The 16,459-nt window shown below is 39.2% G+C and overlaps 3 protein-coding genes, 1 long non-coding RNA gene and 1 other non-coding gene across 5 annotated transcripts; 1 reads left to right on the top strand and 4 right to left on the bottom strand.

Moving 5' to 3' along the window:
- Positions 1-1,859: 1,859 nt before the first annotated feature.
- LOC149406468 (uncharacterized) lies at positions 1,860-4,167 on the bottom strand. The gene is made up of 3 exons (XR_016301301.1): positions 3,955-4,167; positions 2,142-2,426; positions 1,860-2,053 (listed from the first exon to the last, which is right to left on the bottom strand). It is a non-coding gene; the product is annotated as an uncharacterized LOC149406468 (long non-coding RNA).
- On the top strand, positions 3,828-4,858 carry LOC149406467 (putative calcium-binding protein CML23). Its single transcript, XM_089625930.1, has 2 exons — positions 3,828-3,990; positions 4,396-4,858. The coding sequence occupies exons 1-2, from the start codon at positions 3,933-3,935 to the stop codon at positions 4,830-4,832; spliced, it is 495 nt and encodes a 164-aa protein (XP_089482056.1). The 5' UTR covers positions 3,828-3,932; the 3' UTR covers positions 4,833-4,858.
- A 6,127-nt stretch (positions 4,859-10,985) lies between these two features.
- Positions 10,986-14,311, bottom strand: LOC149406466 (V-type proton ATPase subunit C-like). Its single transcript, XM_089606832.1, has 11 exons — positions 14,088-14,311; positions 13,933-14,001; positions 13,565-13,692; positions 13,379-13,478; positions 12,887-12,954; positions 12,668-12,809; positions 12,380-12,496; positions 12,051-12,176; positions 11,708-11,791; positions 11,552-11,631; positions 10,986-11,464 (listed from the first exon to the last, which is right to left on the bottom strand). Exons 1-11 carry the CDS (start codon positions 14,199-14,201, stop codon positions 11,362-11,364), a joined length of 1,131 nt encoding a protein of 376 aa, XP_089462958.1. The 5' UTR covers positions 14,202-14,311; the 3' UTR covers positions 10,986-11,361.
- A 522-nt stretch (positions 14,312-14,833) lies between these two features.
- Positions 14,834-14,906, bottom strand: TRNAK-CUU (transfer RNA lysine (anticodon CUU)). The gene has a single exon. It is a non-coding gene; the product is annotated as a tRNA-Lys (tRNA).
- Positions 14,907-15,087: 181 nt separating this feature from the next.
- LOC149406464 (B3 domain-containing transcription factor FUS3-like) lies at positions 15,088-16,459 on the bottom strand. Its single transcript, XM_089627771.1, has 6 exons — positions 16,291-16,459; positions 16,120-16,209; positions 15,908-16,008; positions 15,736-15,782; positions 15,575-15,651; positions 15,088-15,481 (listed from the first exon to the last, which is right to left on the bottom strand). Exons 1-6 carry the CDS (start codon positions 16,456-16,458, stop codon positions 15,140-15,142), a joined length of 825 nt encoding a protein of 274 aa, XP_089483897.1. The 5' UTR covers position 16,459; the 3' UTR covers positions 15,088-15,139.

Here is a 16,459-nt window from a genome sequence, read left to right as displayed (position 1 = left end):
ATTTGAACTAATGTGCATTGTTATTCGATCGTGGCCTTTGTAAATGTATTTATACAAGTATTTGATTGCTTTAACAGTCAAGCATATTTCAACGTTCATGTGGCAATCAAATTTGGCAAGCAAATAGGGATTATAAGGAACAACCCATTTATTATTTAAGAAATGGCATCTGACTTTAACTTGATCGTTGGTATTTCTTCTTCTATATTTTGGATATTCATTTTCTCCAACGTATGTATTTGAAATATATGGCTTCGGATAATGATCTTTACATGTACCATCTTTTTGCATACATACATTTTTTGGATTCAATTCACCACAAGGGCCATGCATCATATGTTTAATAATAGTTTTATGCAAATGTTCATGTTCATGTATGCTTGGTATCTCGGCTGATACATAGTCATCAAAAGCAAGAGGGTTTAATAATTTTGCTCTAGATTTCAAGATAATGAGAAATGGGCGTGTGGAAGCCCTCTATTTTGAAATTCAATAACATACACATATGCTATTAAAGGTCCAAATATTTGCCGCTTCGAAATTTCATATTTCAAATCTTCTAATTTAGCTTTAAATATTCGATATACCAAGTCAGGTCTATTTTGAGCAGCTTCATATGGTTGCAATTCGTCATTAATTTCTGACCAGTTTGGATTACAAGTCATTGTTAAAAAAAATATCAGGCTTTCCATATTTTTGTACCAATGTCATTGCATCCATATATCTTTTACGCATATCTCTTGGACTACCGATGAAAGAAGCTGGCAATACAATTCTTTTTCCAATTTGTGAACCTCGAATCACTCCACTTTCAACGCTATCGATGATTCCTTGATATAAATCTGCTCTAATTTCATTTTGTGTATTTCTTGAATAATATAATAATCTTTGAGTTTCTAATTTAACGTACATATCGACGACATATTGTTGGAAGAGACGACCCGAATGTATTAGTATAGACTTATCATTATCGCGTATTTGTAATTTATAACAGTAATATTCACGACAAGTAACACAATTTTTATTTTTTTTTTGGTTAATACTGTTGAATGAATTAAAAAGAAAGGAAAAAATATCAGGAACTATAGAAAAAGAAAAATAAAAATATAATTCTAAAGAGAAATCAAATATTACCTTTTTCTTCTCCATGGATCAAGTCAGCGACAGATTGAGCATGATTTATATTAAAGGAGGACTGATTTTGACATGTTTGAAGTCCATGTTTTTTGTTTATTTTTAGAATACCTTCATGCCATCCGAAATCTCCGTAAGGAAACAACAAAGGATATTGTAAAGTATCATAACAACCAAAATAATATTTAATTCTTTGTGCTCTTCCTGAATGTAAATATACAATTATGTCGTGACTATCTCAATTCTTTTGCGACTTGTGAAACTGAAGGAGTATTATACACTCGTTGATCAAGCTCCACAATAGACCTTAAGCGAATTTGGTAATTTTGAAGTCCATCTATATCTTTAAGATGACGGAAAAAAAAGCGTATGGATTAACTTTTAAGACATCAAGTAGAATTACAATAATATTTGGATTTAACTTGGGAGAGTCGTTGATTCTATTTTTTATTTCATTATCTGTATCATAAAAATATAGTTGTAGATTTGCGGGAGACTGATCTGATGGCAAAAGGTCATTCATATAATGATAAATCTGCCCATGTAAACGAAAAGTGTATACACCTTTATTTTTTCTGCACAAATCTTTATCGAATTTAGCTCCAAATGAAGTAAACCCAAAGCTATTATTGTATGTTCTTATATACTTTTGAACAGAGATTCATAAGACATGGAAGTATATAATTCATATAATTGAAAAGGTATTTCATTTGAAAGTAGAGAGATTGTTCCATCAGAGCAACAAAATATTCTGCTTTCGTGTGAAAACTTCTTGGCCTTACAATAGCCACATGTTGAAGGTGAGTTCAGTGAAGTAGGTTTTTGAGCTATCGTTTTCATCAGGTCAATAGTGTTCAATTTTGTACTTCTTCCGAATTGGCGTACGCTTCTCTGTCGGCTCTTAGAATTTGATGACTCACTTATAAAAAAAAAAAGGAAATAGGGGTGAACATGATACTTGATTGAGCAAATTCTTTAATTATAAAGATGTATTTATAGAATAATACCTATTTCAAATGTGTGCAAGTTGGATCTTTCAACAGCAGCAAATTTCCGTTTTCGTTCCTTTTGCATTTCCTTATCTTGTTTAGTTAGATTTCCTCGTTGTTGTCGGTATTGATGTTGTCGACGAGCTCTTTTATCTGCTGTGATATTTTTTTTCTGACAAGCAGAGATACTTGCTGAATTTGTTTTTTGATTGATGGCTATCTCGCCCGTCTTTGGTTGTGTGATTTTCCAGTTCCATCGTATTGCAATAATCAACAAGCTTTGTATATCGCAACTACAAAAGACTAAAAAAACCATACGTTAGGATTGACAAAATTGATGAAAATAGTTACCATTAGAAGACTAATATCTTTCAAGTTTAGTACAACAGTGGCACCGAGAATACGCAAATTTATGTGATAAGAATATAAGTTCATAACTGATACTTGGACTAATATATAAAAACACAACGTAAACCACATTGCTGATAAACTCATTGATGCCTTTTTATTAATGGCAATTCTAGGTAAGGATTTATCTCAATTCATATCACAAGAGAATCTAAATAAAGTTAATCACCACTCTATTAAAAAAAAAAAAAAAAAAAAAAAAGCTCTGAGGGTCTCAAATTCGAAAAGCCCCAAATATAGAACCAAAATTCGGAATCGAAAAATAAGAAGAGGGAAACGAAAAAGGATCAGAGTGGGATTAAATGGAAAAAATGGTATGCTTGATGTTACATTTTTTCATTTATCTCTCAATAGTTGACCTCGTATTGTTATTAATAGAATTGACCAATTAGGGGCACATATAAATTTATATGTGATTTGATATTCATTGTTGCCTTTGTTTACTCAACTAAGTTAGACTTGCATGAAAAAAAAGACTGTGTGATTAATATTCAAGCCCTACAAACACATCACTTCATGTATTTTAATTTAGGAGCTCTTTTTTACCATGATTGTAAATTGTGTTTAAAAACAAAAAAGAAACAGGGACATTTTATATTAATATTGGACTTGAAAAGTTCAAGACTTGGGTTTTAGAGTCTGATCCCTGGGAATGTTAATATTAAAGGTTGAGAAAAGCCATTCCCGGGGATAAAAAAACCCAAAAAACCCTGATCCAAAGGGATGATTAATAAATTATTTCCGAAAAGTTGAAGAGGCTGAATATACATAGGGCTGTGAAATAGTTTATATACACCAGATAGTAGCTGTGAAGGATAAAGTTTGAGCTGTGACGTTAATAATAGGACTCTAACCATAACCATGCTAAGCTTAATGTGGGGCCGGACGGGGAGTGGATGGTGGGAGCGGTGGTGAAGCACTTGGTTGGCGCATTGTCAAGGCTTTGAAGAACGCTTGTTTATTGCTGCTGATATATTTTTTTGGTTATGTGAATCTTGTTATTTAAACAATATCTTCTCATTTTGCAGGTGGGTCAAAGAAAGCACGGAAAGAAGAAAGAGATCGCTTCTAGGCAACAATATTAAATATTTTTTTACAGGGGGCTAATCTGATTTTTTTTTTCCCATATTAATATCCATGTTTGACATTTTATCAAACATCTGCCAAGCGGTCACTATTTCTATGAAAAATGCAAACTTTACTTCGATGAATCCTCTCCAAAATCAGATACAAATACATATGAAACAAAATTAACTTGGATTCATTGAGACTTCAAATTTAAAAAAAAAAAAAACCCAGCAATCAAGATGTGAGCTGTAACAAAGAATCTATGACAGATATTTTGTGTACCCATTTACACAAAATAGAAAGGGTGCGAGAAAGAAATAGAGGAAGAGAAAGATGGAGAAACATGTGTACTCACGGTGGTTCTTCTTGACCTCCTTGAGATACGTTTTTGGTGAGGGCGATTTTTAACTTCCTTGAGATACGTTGTTCTTGGTCAGGGTTTTTTTTTCCCTCTTTACTGGTTTATTCTGCGTGGAAGAAGGGAAAAAATGAGATAGAAGCCTTTAGAGTAAAGTAGAGGCGGTGAAAACTTGATGAAGAAAAAAGAGATGAAATAGGCATATAATTACATTAAGCAACCATGCTGAAGGTTATGTATGCATATATGTAGAGCTAATGATATATATATATATATATATACATAAAATACGCGTGTTTCTGATGTATCAATCAACAAACCATACAAACATGCCCATATAAATATACAACGATATATCACTCATCCACAACTCAACTCTCTTCTCTTCTTCTGCTCTTTGCTTGACCTATTTAATCTAACTTTAAGTTTTCTTGATAGAGGTGATAATGAATAACAAGCTCACACAATACGAGCGAGTCTTCGGTCACTTCGACTCCGACGGAGACGGAAGAATATCTCCGTCGGAGCTCCGGCACTGCGTCGGAGCGGTGGGAGGAGAGCTCTCGGAGGCCGACGTGGCGGCGACGGTGGGATATATCGACTCCGACGGAGACGGGTTTTTGGGTCTGGACGATTTCGTGAAGCTGATCGAAGGAGACGAGAAAGAGGAAGAGAAAGTGAAGGACCTGAGAGAGGCTTTCAAGATGTACGAAATGGACGGCTGTGGATTAATCACTCCCCAGAGTCTGAAGAGGATGCTTGGCAAGCTCGGCGAGTCAAAGAGCGTTGACCAGTGCAAGGCCATCATTTCCGTGTTTGATCTCAACGGCGATGGGGTTCTCAACTTCGACGAGTTTTTGGCCATGATGTCATGAATATTCTCTTTTTTTGTCTTCTTCTTTGTTATTGTTGAAGTTTAGAGAGAGAAGATAAAGAAAGAGAGAATCGGAGAAGAGAGAGAGTGTTCCGAGACTTTGAATATTTCTTGTATTTAATATTAATTTGTATCACCTATTTATACATAAGGTGGGTACAAGAGAGAGTGTAATAAATACATGTGTAAAAACTACTTCTAGGAAAGAGAGAATAATAAATATACACAGAGAGCAAGACATCGGAAATAACATGAGAAATAAATGCGACGATTTCCCATGAGGAATGAGTTCCAAGGAGACGACTTCCGAGGCAAGCTCGACGCGGAAGGGCGAGCTGACGAGCTCGACGCGGAAGGGCGAGCTGATGAGTTCGACGCGGAAGGGCGAGCTGACGAGCTCGATTTCAACACTCCCCCTCAAGCTTGACTGTATATGTTGAGGATGTCAATCTTGCTACATAGCTCGGAAAAGGTTGCTCGCGGAATGGCTTTGGTGAGAATGTCGGCGAGCTGATGACCTGACGGAATGTATTCCATATCGATTATTTTTTCTTCAATCTTTTCACTGATGAAGTATCGGTCGATCTCGATATGTTTTGTTCTGTCATGATGGACTGGATTTTTGGCTATGCTGAGAGCAGCTTGATTATGGCAAAAGAGCTTGATTGGACCTTCGGTGATGATCTTGAGGTCGTCGAGAACTCTCTTCAGCCAGATGCCTTCACATACTCCACTTGCTAAGGACCTGAGCTCGGCTTCAGCACTACTTCTTGAGACAACAGACTGCTTATTGCTTCTCCAGGTAACAAGATTTCCACAGACGTAAGTGCACATGCCTGATGTTGATCGTCTGTCTGGAACATATCCGGCCCAGTCTGCATCTGTGAATACTTCGACACCTCGACTTCGTCTTTTCTTGAAGGAGAGACCAGTACCTGGAGCAGATTTGAGGTATCGGAGAATCCTCATGACTGCGTCCATGTGAGTTTCTGAGGGATAACTCATGAATCGACTTACCATACTCACTGCGAATCCAATATCTGGTCTCGTGTGAGTTAGGTAGATGAGTTTTCCTACGAGCTGCTGAAATCTTTCTTTGTCGGTGGCGGCCTCGTTGGTGCGAGCTAGAAGTTTCACATTGGCATCCATCGGAGTGTCAACTGGTTTACAGCCAAGCATGCCAGTTTCTTTGAGGAGATCCAACGTGCACTTGCGCTGGGAAACAGAGATGCCCTTTTCTGATCGAGCTACCTCCATGCCGAGGAAGTATCGTAGGCTGCCGAGGTCCTTGACTTCGAACTCAGATGACAAAGTTTGCTTCAGCCTCCTGATCTCTTCCAGGTCGTCTCCGGTGATGACTATATCGTCCACATACACACTAAGAATGGTGTGCTTGCCTTGTGTGGAGATTTTTGAGAAGAGTGTTGGATCAGCTTGACTCTGCTCGTAGTCACAACGTTTGAGCACGTTGGTGAATTTTCCGAACCATGCTCGAGGGGGCTGTTTTAGTCCATATAGTGACTTCTTGAGTTTGCAGACTTTGTTGGCTCGTTGATCTTTGTCAAATCCTGGTGGGAGTTGCATGTAGACTTCCTCTTCCAGTTCGCCGTTTAGAAAAGCATTCTTCACATCGAGCTGGATGAGAGGCCAATCTAAGTTGGCTGCTAGTGAAAGGAGGATTCTGATGATATTGAACTTTGCAACTGGAGCGAATGTTTCTTGATAGTCAATGTCATACGCCTGCGTGTACCCTTTTGCGACAAGTCGGGCTTTGTATCTCTCCACTGTCCCATCTGGATTGTGTTTGATGGTGAAGAGCCATCTACATCCAACAGTTCGCTTGCCTAGTGGTAGCTCGACAATATCCCACGTATCATTCTTTTCGAGGGCTTGGATCTCAGCATGACTTGCGTCTCGCCACTCGGAACTTTGAAGGGCTTCCTCGTTGGAGTTCGGCACTTTTCCTTCATCTAACTTCGCCACATAGGCTTGGTAGCTCGTAGATAAATTCTCATAGTACACGTAATCTGCCATCCTGTATTGAGCACACGACCGATGAGGTTTTCTCAATGCAATGGGTAATTCTGGAGATTCGATGTTACCTTGTTCAATAGTGTTGTGGTTCGGGTTCGGAGAGACATCTTGGTCGCGAGCTTGTATCGGACTCTGGGTGATATTCAGTTCGCATGGAGAGGGTTCAGAGGCTTGCGAGCTGGGAATTTATTGAACAGGTGAGCTAGGAATTTCTGGAACATGTGAGGTCGGATTTTGAGGTGAGCTGGGCGAGCTGGGAATTTCTGAGACAGGTGAGGTCGGATTTTGAGGCGAGCTGAATTCTGGGTTTATGATGAGCCAATTTGGGAAGTCATTTTCGTCATTCTCCCCTTGACGAGCTGAATTGGCGAAGTAAGGACTGAATTCATGAAAAGATACATCCATTGAGACTATGAATTTTTGTGATCGGGGTTCATAGCATTTGTAGCCTTTCTGGGTTGCTGAATAGCCAAGGAAGATGCATTTGAGCGATTTTGGTTCAAGTTTACCTTGGCCATAAGAATGGGTGAAGACTGAACAGCCGAACACTTTCGCAGGTAGGGTTGAGATGAGTCGACAGTGAGGGTATGTCTCTAGAAGGACTTGAGATGAGATTTTATAGCCAAGGACACGAGATGGCATTATGTTTATGAGGTAGGTGGCTGTGAGGACAGCTTCTCCCCAAAAATGAGATGAGACGTTTGAGGAGAACATGATGGCTCGGGCGACCTCGAGAATGTGTCGATTTTTCCGCTCGGCTACCCCATTTTGTTGCGGGGTATGAACGCACGAGCTGGAGTGAATTATGCCATGTGTTTTGAAGAAATCGCCGAGCTCATAATTAAAGTAATTTCGAGCGTTGTCAGTGTGGATAATTTGAATGGATGTGTCGAACTGTGTTTGGATCATTTTGTGAAAGGTTTTGAATAGATTGGATGTTTCAGATTTTTGTTTCATCATGTATATCCAACTGAGTCTAGTGTGGTCGTCAACAAAGAGAAGGAACCATCGAACTCCAGTGATATTGGGAACTTTTGAGGGTCCCCATATATCACTGTGAATTGTGGCAAAAGGGCGAGATGGTTTGTACGCGGTGGGGTGATACGAGCTTCGAGAATGTTTGGCGAACTCACACATATCACACTGAATGGAATTGATATTTTTATTGATAAACAAAGAAGGAAACATTCGTTTGAGATACATGAAATTTGGATGCCCTAGTCTAAGGTGATTGAGCATGATCTCTTTGTACTGGGGTGAATGTTGGGCGAGCTGACACATGACGGGCTGATCTGGCTTGATGACATAGAGTCCGGTGCTTAGCTCGGCATTACCAATCTGTCTCCCCGTGACATGTTCCTGAAACACACATGAACTTCCATAAAAAATAGTTCGGCACTTAGAGTCTTGGTTGATTTTATGCACAGATAAGAGATTGCATTGTAGTTGAGGCACAAAGAACACCGAGTCTAGCCTCATGGACTTCGTCAAGACAACGGTACCAATACCAGTGACTTGAGTTTTGGCTCCGTTGGCGATGGTGACTGATATGCTTTTATTGCAAGCGGAGTAAGTTGTGAATAGATTTCTATTACCAGTCATGTGATCAGTGGCACCGAAGTCGACAATCCATGTTGTGGGATTCTCTGAGCTTACATTGAGGGCTCTAGGAGAGTACCTAGAGGGCCAATGCCCGAGTGTTCTCTACTGAGTTGGACTTGTTGAAGAAGCTTCTGGAGAATAGCGAGCTGGTCGTTGCTGAAGGGAGAGGAGTCTGAGGTCGAGGTCGAGGCAACGGACGAGGTGGATACTGAGTTTCCGACTGAGTTAGGATCCTTAGTATCTTGGGTAGACTTCGAGCTCGGTGGTTTCCCATGCAGTTTCCAGCAGGTTTCTCGGAGGTGTCCAGGTCGTCTGCAATGATCGCAGTAGGGGCGAGGTTTGCGAGGTTTCTCTGTTGAGACGCGGACTGCAAGAACTTCGTTTCCATGTGTGGTGAGGGCGGACGAGTCTGAGGATGAGCCCGGAAGTGAGCTCGATTTGATAACTCCCAGCATGAGTTTCCTCCTGCTTTCCTCGTGTCTGACCGCGGAGAAGGCTTCACGGAGAGATGGTAGTGGTTTTGTACTAAGTATCCGACCTCTGACCTCATCAAGGTCTTGGTTGAGGCCGGATAGTAGTTTAAACACACGTTTGGTCTCCACTATCCTGCGGTAGATTTTTGAGTCTTCGGAGCTGGTCCACTGGTGCTGTTCGTAGAGGTCGATCTTCTGCCATAGATGTGTGAGCGAGCTGAAAAACTGAGTAATAGACATCTCTCCTTGACGTAGGTCGTGGAGAGTGTTCTCAGTTTCAAACAGCTCGGACATATCTTCTGAGTTGGAGAAGATTTCTCTAGCTGCTTGCCAGATTTCTGCTGCCGTTCGGTAAAGGAGGAAGGTTTCTCCGATTTCGGGGAGCATAGAGTTTATGAGCCAGGACATCACCATGCTGTTTTCGGCCTTCCAACTCTTGAACGTCGGATCTTTGATCACAGGAGATGTGGCCACGCCTGTGAGGTAGTCATCTTTACCTCGTCCCGATATGAACATGAGCACAGATTGGGACCACTGTAGGAAGTTGTGGCCATTGAGTTTGTGGCTCGTGATATGTTGGGAGAAGGATTCAGATTGCGACTGAGTGGGCGTGGTCTGAGTAGTGTTCATGATGGTTGATTTTCCCTGTTCTGATACCATGTTGAAGTTTAGAGAGAGAAGATAAAGAAATAGAGAATCGGAGAAGAGAGAGAGTGTTCCGAGACTTTGAATATTTCTTGTATTTAATATTAATTTGTATCACCTATTTATACATAAGGTGGGTACAAGAGAGAGTGTAATAAATACATGTGTAAAAACTACTTCTAGGAAAGAGAGAATAATAAACATACACAGAGAGCAAGACATCGGAAATAACATGAGAAATAAATGCGACGATTTCCCATGAGGAATGAGTTCCAAGGAGAGGACTTCCGAGGCAAGCTCGACGCGGAAGAGCGAGCTGACGAGCTCAACGCGGAAGGGCGAGCTGATGAGTTCGACGCGGAAGGGCGAGCTGACGAGCTCGATTTCAACAGTTATACATATTTGTTTGTTTCGATCTTAGCACTAGCGTACTCGTTTTTCATAGTCAACAATAGTCTATTGACATATCAAGTTGGGACGGTTGAATTATCAGTCAAGAGTCAAGGCTCAAGATGATACGACTACAAGCAGAAATGCTTATAGTAGGGTGACTGAAGGCCTTAATTTAATATAGTTTATATGTAATAAAAGCCCGGTCGTTTTATACCTGTAGACTTTTTCTGTGTCAAGCCTTTATTTATTTTTTTAGTTTTATGTGGTTGTGGTTTGATTAAATGTGTCCTAACGGTAGCAGGACGGGACGGGATCCCCGCTACCGTTAGGAATAGTACCGGGACCGGGAGTTCCGTTAGGGACTAACGGAATTAACGGGACTCTCGTTAAGGGGGCTAACGGGACCGGGACTCCCGTTAGTCCCGTGTGTTTTTTTTTTTTTTTAATCTCGGCCGTTGGATCAAAGATCCAACGGCAAAAAAAAAAAGAGCCGTTTTTTTTTAACGTTGGAATATAGCCGTTGGACATTTTTCGGCCGATTTTTTTTTTTTTTTTTTACCCATTTATTTCTAAAATCTATAAATACTCCCCCAATTCATTCATTTTCTTCACACGTTTCTCTCAAACTCTCTCAAATTCTCTCAATCTCAATCTCAATCTCAAATACTCTCGAAACGCTCTCGATTTTAATCTCTAATACTCATTACCGCTTTCAATTTTTCATGGCATCCTCATCCCACAACCGAGGAGGTTTGAAAAAATGCGCTATTCTGCAAATACCTCTAGTATTTTTAAACTAATTATTTTCACGAACACCACAAATATACCGCTGTCAGTATTTTATTAACGTAATTGACATTCGTCATAATGTTAATAACTTAAAATCATTAATCGATGATGCAAATTCAAAATATTATGTTTTGTTGTGATTTACTAACAGTGTACCGATTTATAATGCAGTACAACAGATTTATGCCAGTAAAATAGCATCGTTGGAGTAAGCGGTATTTAAAAATAAAAAAAATGATAATATCTTGCTCGCAAATGATTACATTCATTAAGAGAGCACATCGCTATTATTTGCTTTAACTCTAATAAAATATTGGCAACGAGTCTGTAAAGCTCGACAATTCTCACAAACTCACCATACTCTGCGACGAGTAGTAGGGCCGTCAATAAACATCTCAAAAGCATCATTTCAAGTGTAAATATAAATAAACAACCAAAGAATATGAACCCCTTAACCCTAATATACAAATACAATAATGATTTATTTTTTTGGTCTCGACCCACTCACGTATTTATTGTAGAGGAATCCGCAGGTTTGGGCATCTTTCATAAATAAAAGCAAAAAAAAAAATAAGGATGCGAAATCATCAAGAATCAAACAAGATTAACGGTGAAGGAGACGTAAGGATGGGCTTCAGTGTCACCGCCTAAGCCAGCCAATCCTCCGCCGATCTCATCTTCGTTATTCCAAAACGAGCTGCCACACGAAAAAAAATACCAACGATCAGCAACCAATGAACACACAACAAATCAAGATCCAAACCACAAGAGATTAGTAACTTGCCTGTTTGTACCCTCACACAACTTTTCAATGATTGACCGAACTTTCTTCTCACTTTTCACAGATGGAGCCATAACACACGACTGCAAATTTATTTTAATATCACAACCCTGATTGTTGTATAATAAGGAAAACGGCTAATGAAGCTGCTTTGCTTACCAAGAAAGATGGAGGCAGGCCGTATCTCAGAATGCTCTCTGCAAACGCACGCACCGCACAGAAGTGCATCCACGAGGTGAAAACCTGCACCCAAGAAGCTCAGTATTGTGAAACTCCACCGCATATTAAAAAAAAATATATCAGGCCATTTTATGATTATACGGAACAATAACAAAACAAAAAACTGAAAACCGGGACCTAAAAACTCATGTGCAAGGTTGCAGTTTTAGAAAATATGTATATGTCGAATATATAATTTCAGGGGGTAGGATTCACCCACGTTTCCAGAAATATAAATAGATCACTTCACTTTATTCCGTAAGACAGAGGGGAAAGAATATACCTCCCCATAACTGGTGTAGCACCACTGCAAAAGAGAGCTTCTAAAGCTATCCTGGTCTTGCATCAATTTTTCTAACTCTTCCTTTCGGCTTTCTTGATCTTCTGGACTGTATTCAAAGTCACGGACCTGAACCAGATGACAGATGCATCAAGCTCAGTAAACATGAGCCAACATATGTTGCCAACCAATGTTTGTAAATTTTCCACTAATATAAATGGTCGTACTCATCGAGATTGTGAAATTAAACCATAATCAGGGGTAAGTTCAGGTTCACTTCCGTAAATGAGAGAGCAACGGAAGATCAATGGTAGAAAGCAAGATAAACATACTTGGAACCCCTTTTCACGGGCACTTGTTCTAAAATTGTCTGCCACACGGTTGAATAGGGTTACAGAATAGAGAGCATATTCATTATCTTCATGCAACTTCTTGGTTGATCTGGGAACCTGGGAGAAACATGATTAATACTAAGGTAAAAATAGCCAAGGCATCATAAAATAGAAAATATCTTATTACAGAACTATCGATTTGGAAAATTCAAGAAGCCAATATTCGTTCATTTTCTATAAAGATCAAGTGTTATCACTTAATTTGAAGAACGAAATTATATAATTTACCACATAGTTGGTCAATGTCTCATAGCTTGACAGCCACTCCTTCTGTGAATACTTGGGAACAATTGCAAGCAATGTCACCAAATGTTCCGATGTAACAATATCCTCTGGTTTAACAAGATCGGAAAGATCACGGACAGCCAAGCTGAGAAAGAGGAGAAGATAGGTAAATAAAGTAGCACCGTGGAAGAACCTAAAAAGCTATTCAGATAAAAGTTTTACCTTCCAGCTTGCTTTCGATTGATAGCATTAAGCTGGCTGCGGACGTTATTATACTCTGCTACACGAACCTAAGATAAAGGACAAAAGAATAAATAATCAATCTAAAAGTTGCATATGGGTTTGTGACCTCTAAGAAAGATGATTCAGCGGTAAAAAATTTCAACATGTCGTGCCCAAAAAAGCAAGCAAGATGTTTCACAATCAATAAGCTTATTGGGCAAGTTCACAAGCACCAAGCATTGTTCTTCTCAAACATTTCCCACAGTGATAAAAAAAAAAAAAAAAAAAAAAAAAAAAAACTTAAAACAGTCTTATAGAATAAGTAACTAGGAATCCACAAGAGCATACTTATGAGAGATTAACCTACTCAACAGAGATTGAAATCTTGATTAAGATCCAAACCAAGTTTAAATTGCCAAACAGTCACATTTATGGTTCCTTTCTTTGCTCAGCTAAGGTATATATGAACACCGAATACTAGTAGACATGTACCTTCAGATCATCCTCAATCTTTGCCACTTGACTGTGAATTCCATCCACAATCTCTTTTAACGGAGACATTGTCGGATACTTGGCTTCATCCCAGACAAACCTAAAATAACAAATCCTTAGAATTGAAAGAAAAAAGGAAATTCCATCCAAGAATCCAATGAAAGCTAATGAGCACAAAGGTTTCACCTAGTAAGATAGGAGTCGATCGGCACTCCATCAACAGTGAGAGCTCCGCTCTCGACGCCAGAAACCCTCTCGAGTTCCTCGATCTGTCTTCTGATCTTGTGAGAAACTCCCTCCACGAAGTTGTTTGACTACACACTCCAACAAACCCGAAAGCACATCACTATACAATGATCCACATCATTCAAGTAACAAAATCCGAACGACACGATCATTTTGATGTTTATCATCACCGAAACCATAATTCGCTCAAAGAATATCGACGACGACAGATCAATTATCGAATTAAACATCCGAAATACGTAAAACAAAAAAGAATATTTATATATATAAAAAATAAGACATTCAATTTCGAAATCCGATAAACACACCTTCAAGAGATCGTCGCTGAGAGCGAGAAGAGAATCCAGAGTTCCAACGCGCAGATTAGGTATATTGAACTGAGAAAGAGAGCGCGCGAGAAATAAGAGGAGAATCGAGAGGGGATGAGCAGAAGAAAAAGAAGTAATAGAGAATCAGATCTTACACGATAGAGAGGAGTATCGAAGGAATGCTTGGAAATTTGTTCTTGAAGACGATTCCATAGAGTAGATGCAGATCCCTGAACTGGAAGAGAGACCACCCAGTACCGAGACGCCATTCTGATTTTCTTCTCTCTTTCAATCGGAGATCAAACTCTCATCAATTATATGACCAAGGACTCGTATCGTAGTAATACTGTACGTTCAATCCACACGGTTAATTGCGAATACAAAATGAATCTCTTATCACTTTTCCTCTTTTTTCTTTTTTTAATAGAATTAATCAATTATCATTTTATTTTTTAAAGGGAAAAATGAGATATTTTCTTTTTGAAAAAAACTTACCCGCATAGTTTATGATGAAATATTAAAGGAGTATTCGTGAATAAAAAAAAACATTATTATCATGTAAAATATACATATTTTTTAAATATTCAATAATAAGAGTAAAATAATAATAATGATCATAAATATATGTGCGAAAAATGAATTTTATTTTGTTTAGAGTATATTGAAATTATTTCGTGTTGTAACAATCAAGACGGTTGGATTTGTAACCGGATACAGAAAATCTAGATTCCATGTTTAATATGCAATGCAACAACCCCATGTTATAATTATTCATATAAATTTGTGTAAAATTTAAAGTATTGTCACACCTTCCAATCCCAAAATTATACAGTTTGGTTGTTTTGTCCTCCAGTAAATTATTAAGAGAGCGAGAATAACAGGGAACGAAAAAAGAGATAATCGCCCACCGTGGGGCTCGAACCCACGACCACAAGGTTAAGAGCCTTGCGCTCTACCAACTGAGCTAGACGGGCTTGTTGAGTTGGCACATCGAAATTTACTTGATGGAAAACAAGCTGATCATCAGAATTTGCCATTCTTATTATCACATTACACATATCATAACTTGCTAAACATGCGTCTGTGTTCGCTGATGACATCAAAATACATAGCAAGAGAGTCGGAGATCAAAAGTCAAAAGAGCTAGTTCTTCTTCTTCTTCTTTGTGAGTTATACTTGATAAAAAAACAGCACCACAAAAAGATTATCAGTAATAGTCGTCAAGAGATAAGTCAACGGACGCGAAGGTGTCAAAGGGTGAGTTGGCAGTCGTAGAGGTGGTGGTGATGTGGTTGGAGTAGTTGAGGGACAATGATTCGGCCCAGAAGTCCAGCAGAGAGTCGTTTGACAGCTTCGTGGTGTCGTACACAAACGACATGTCGTCGCTCACACCACTTACGACGACGTTTTCCATCATATTGGCAGAGGAACCCAATAATAGTTCGTCCTCCTCCTCTTCCTCTCGAGTCGTCGCCGTCGCCTCCGTCACACCGCCGGCGATCTCCGCGGCCGCCGATGATGGAGAACACTTTTTCGAACCCCCAATCACCTGCTCAAATTTTCACCGTTCTCCACAATCAAATAAAGAGTTTCCAATAGTATATCTTAATAATAAAGTATTGATTTGATAAATTATAATTACGTAGTTCTGGTTTTGGTTGTCTCGGTAAACCATGATGAAGTCTCCTAGTTGGAGTCCATGTGCGTTGACGAAGTCCCCTATAGTAGAATACAATAAGTTTCAGGTTAGTAATTAATTATATTAAAATTAAAATGAATGGAATTTAGTGGGTAAATTAGTACCTGTGTTTTCAAGGACATACATTCTGCTGTTGTTGTTAGGCCAGAACCTGAACGACACATCATATATATAATATATTTACAGCTCAGACAATTTCATAATAATGTATATATATATATATATATATATATATATAATGTAGATATGTATAACAAGAGAGTTATATTTATATACCTGTACTTGAAGCTCCAAACGTGTTGTCCATCCAAGTCATCCATAGTGATTCCCATTCCTTCTTTGGATTCAAGAACAGGAAGATGAGCCTCCGCTGCTTTCTGCAGATTCAAATTCAGTAAAGAGTTTATTAAGAGAGTCTCAAAAAGTGTCAGAACCGAGTAAATAATACTAATTAAGAAAGGGTAATAAAAATGAAAAGAGATTCTTGCCTTGGGGAGAATCATTCTTCTGAGAGAGCTAACGTCGCTGTTCTTGAGCTCCTTTTGGAACAGGAATCTCAATCTCCCCGGATCGATCCCCTGCGCCGAAAGAGAGTCATTGTGGGTATAAGATCAAGATAATGGGTCAGTGAAGCGAGAGAGAGAGAGAGAGAGACTCACACGTGCGGGAGAGAGTGGCACGTGCGGGAAGAAGAAGGAACGCCTTTGTCGGCACATGTTTCTCTTCTTCCGTTGGACAGTGCCGAAGCTAGTGACGGCACCCACAAGATCTCCGTTCTTGTTGTTGCCATTGTTATTATCACGCCCTTCCTCAATAACCATCATCATC

The sequence above is a fragment of the Urtica dioica genome, chromosome 1 (genome assembly GCF_054948205.1).
Source record: "Urtica dioica subsp. dioica isolate 48M chromosome 1, U.dioica_male_clone48M_v1_H2, whole genome shotgun sequence".
In the NCBI taxonomy this organism is placed as follows: domain Eukaryota; kingdom Viridiplantae; phylum Streptophyta; class Magnoliopsida; order Rosales; family Urticaceae; genus Urtica; species Urtica dioica.
This window is presented reverse-complemented; position numbering and strand designations above follow the sequence as displayed.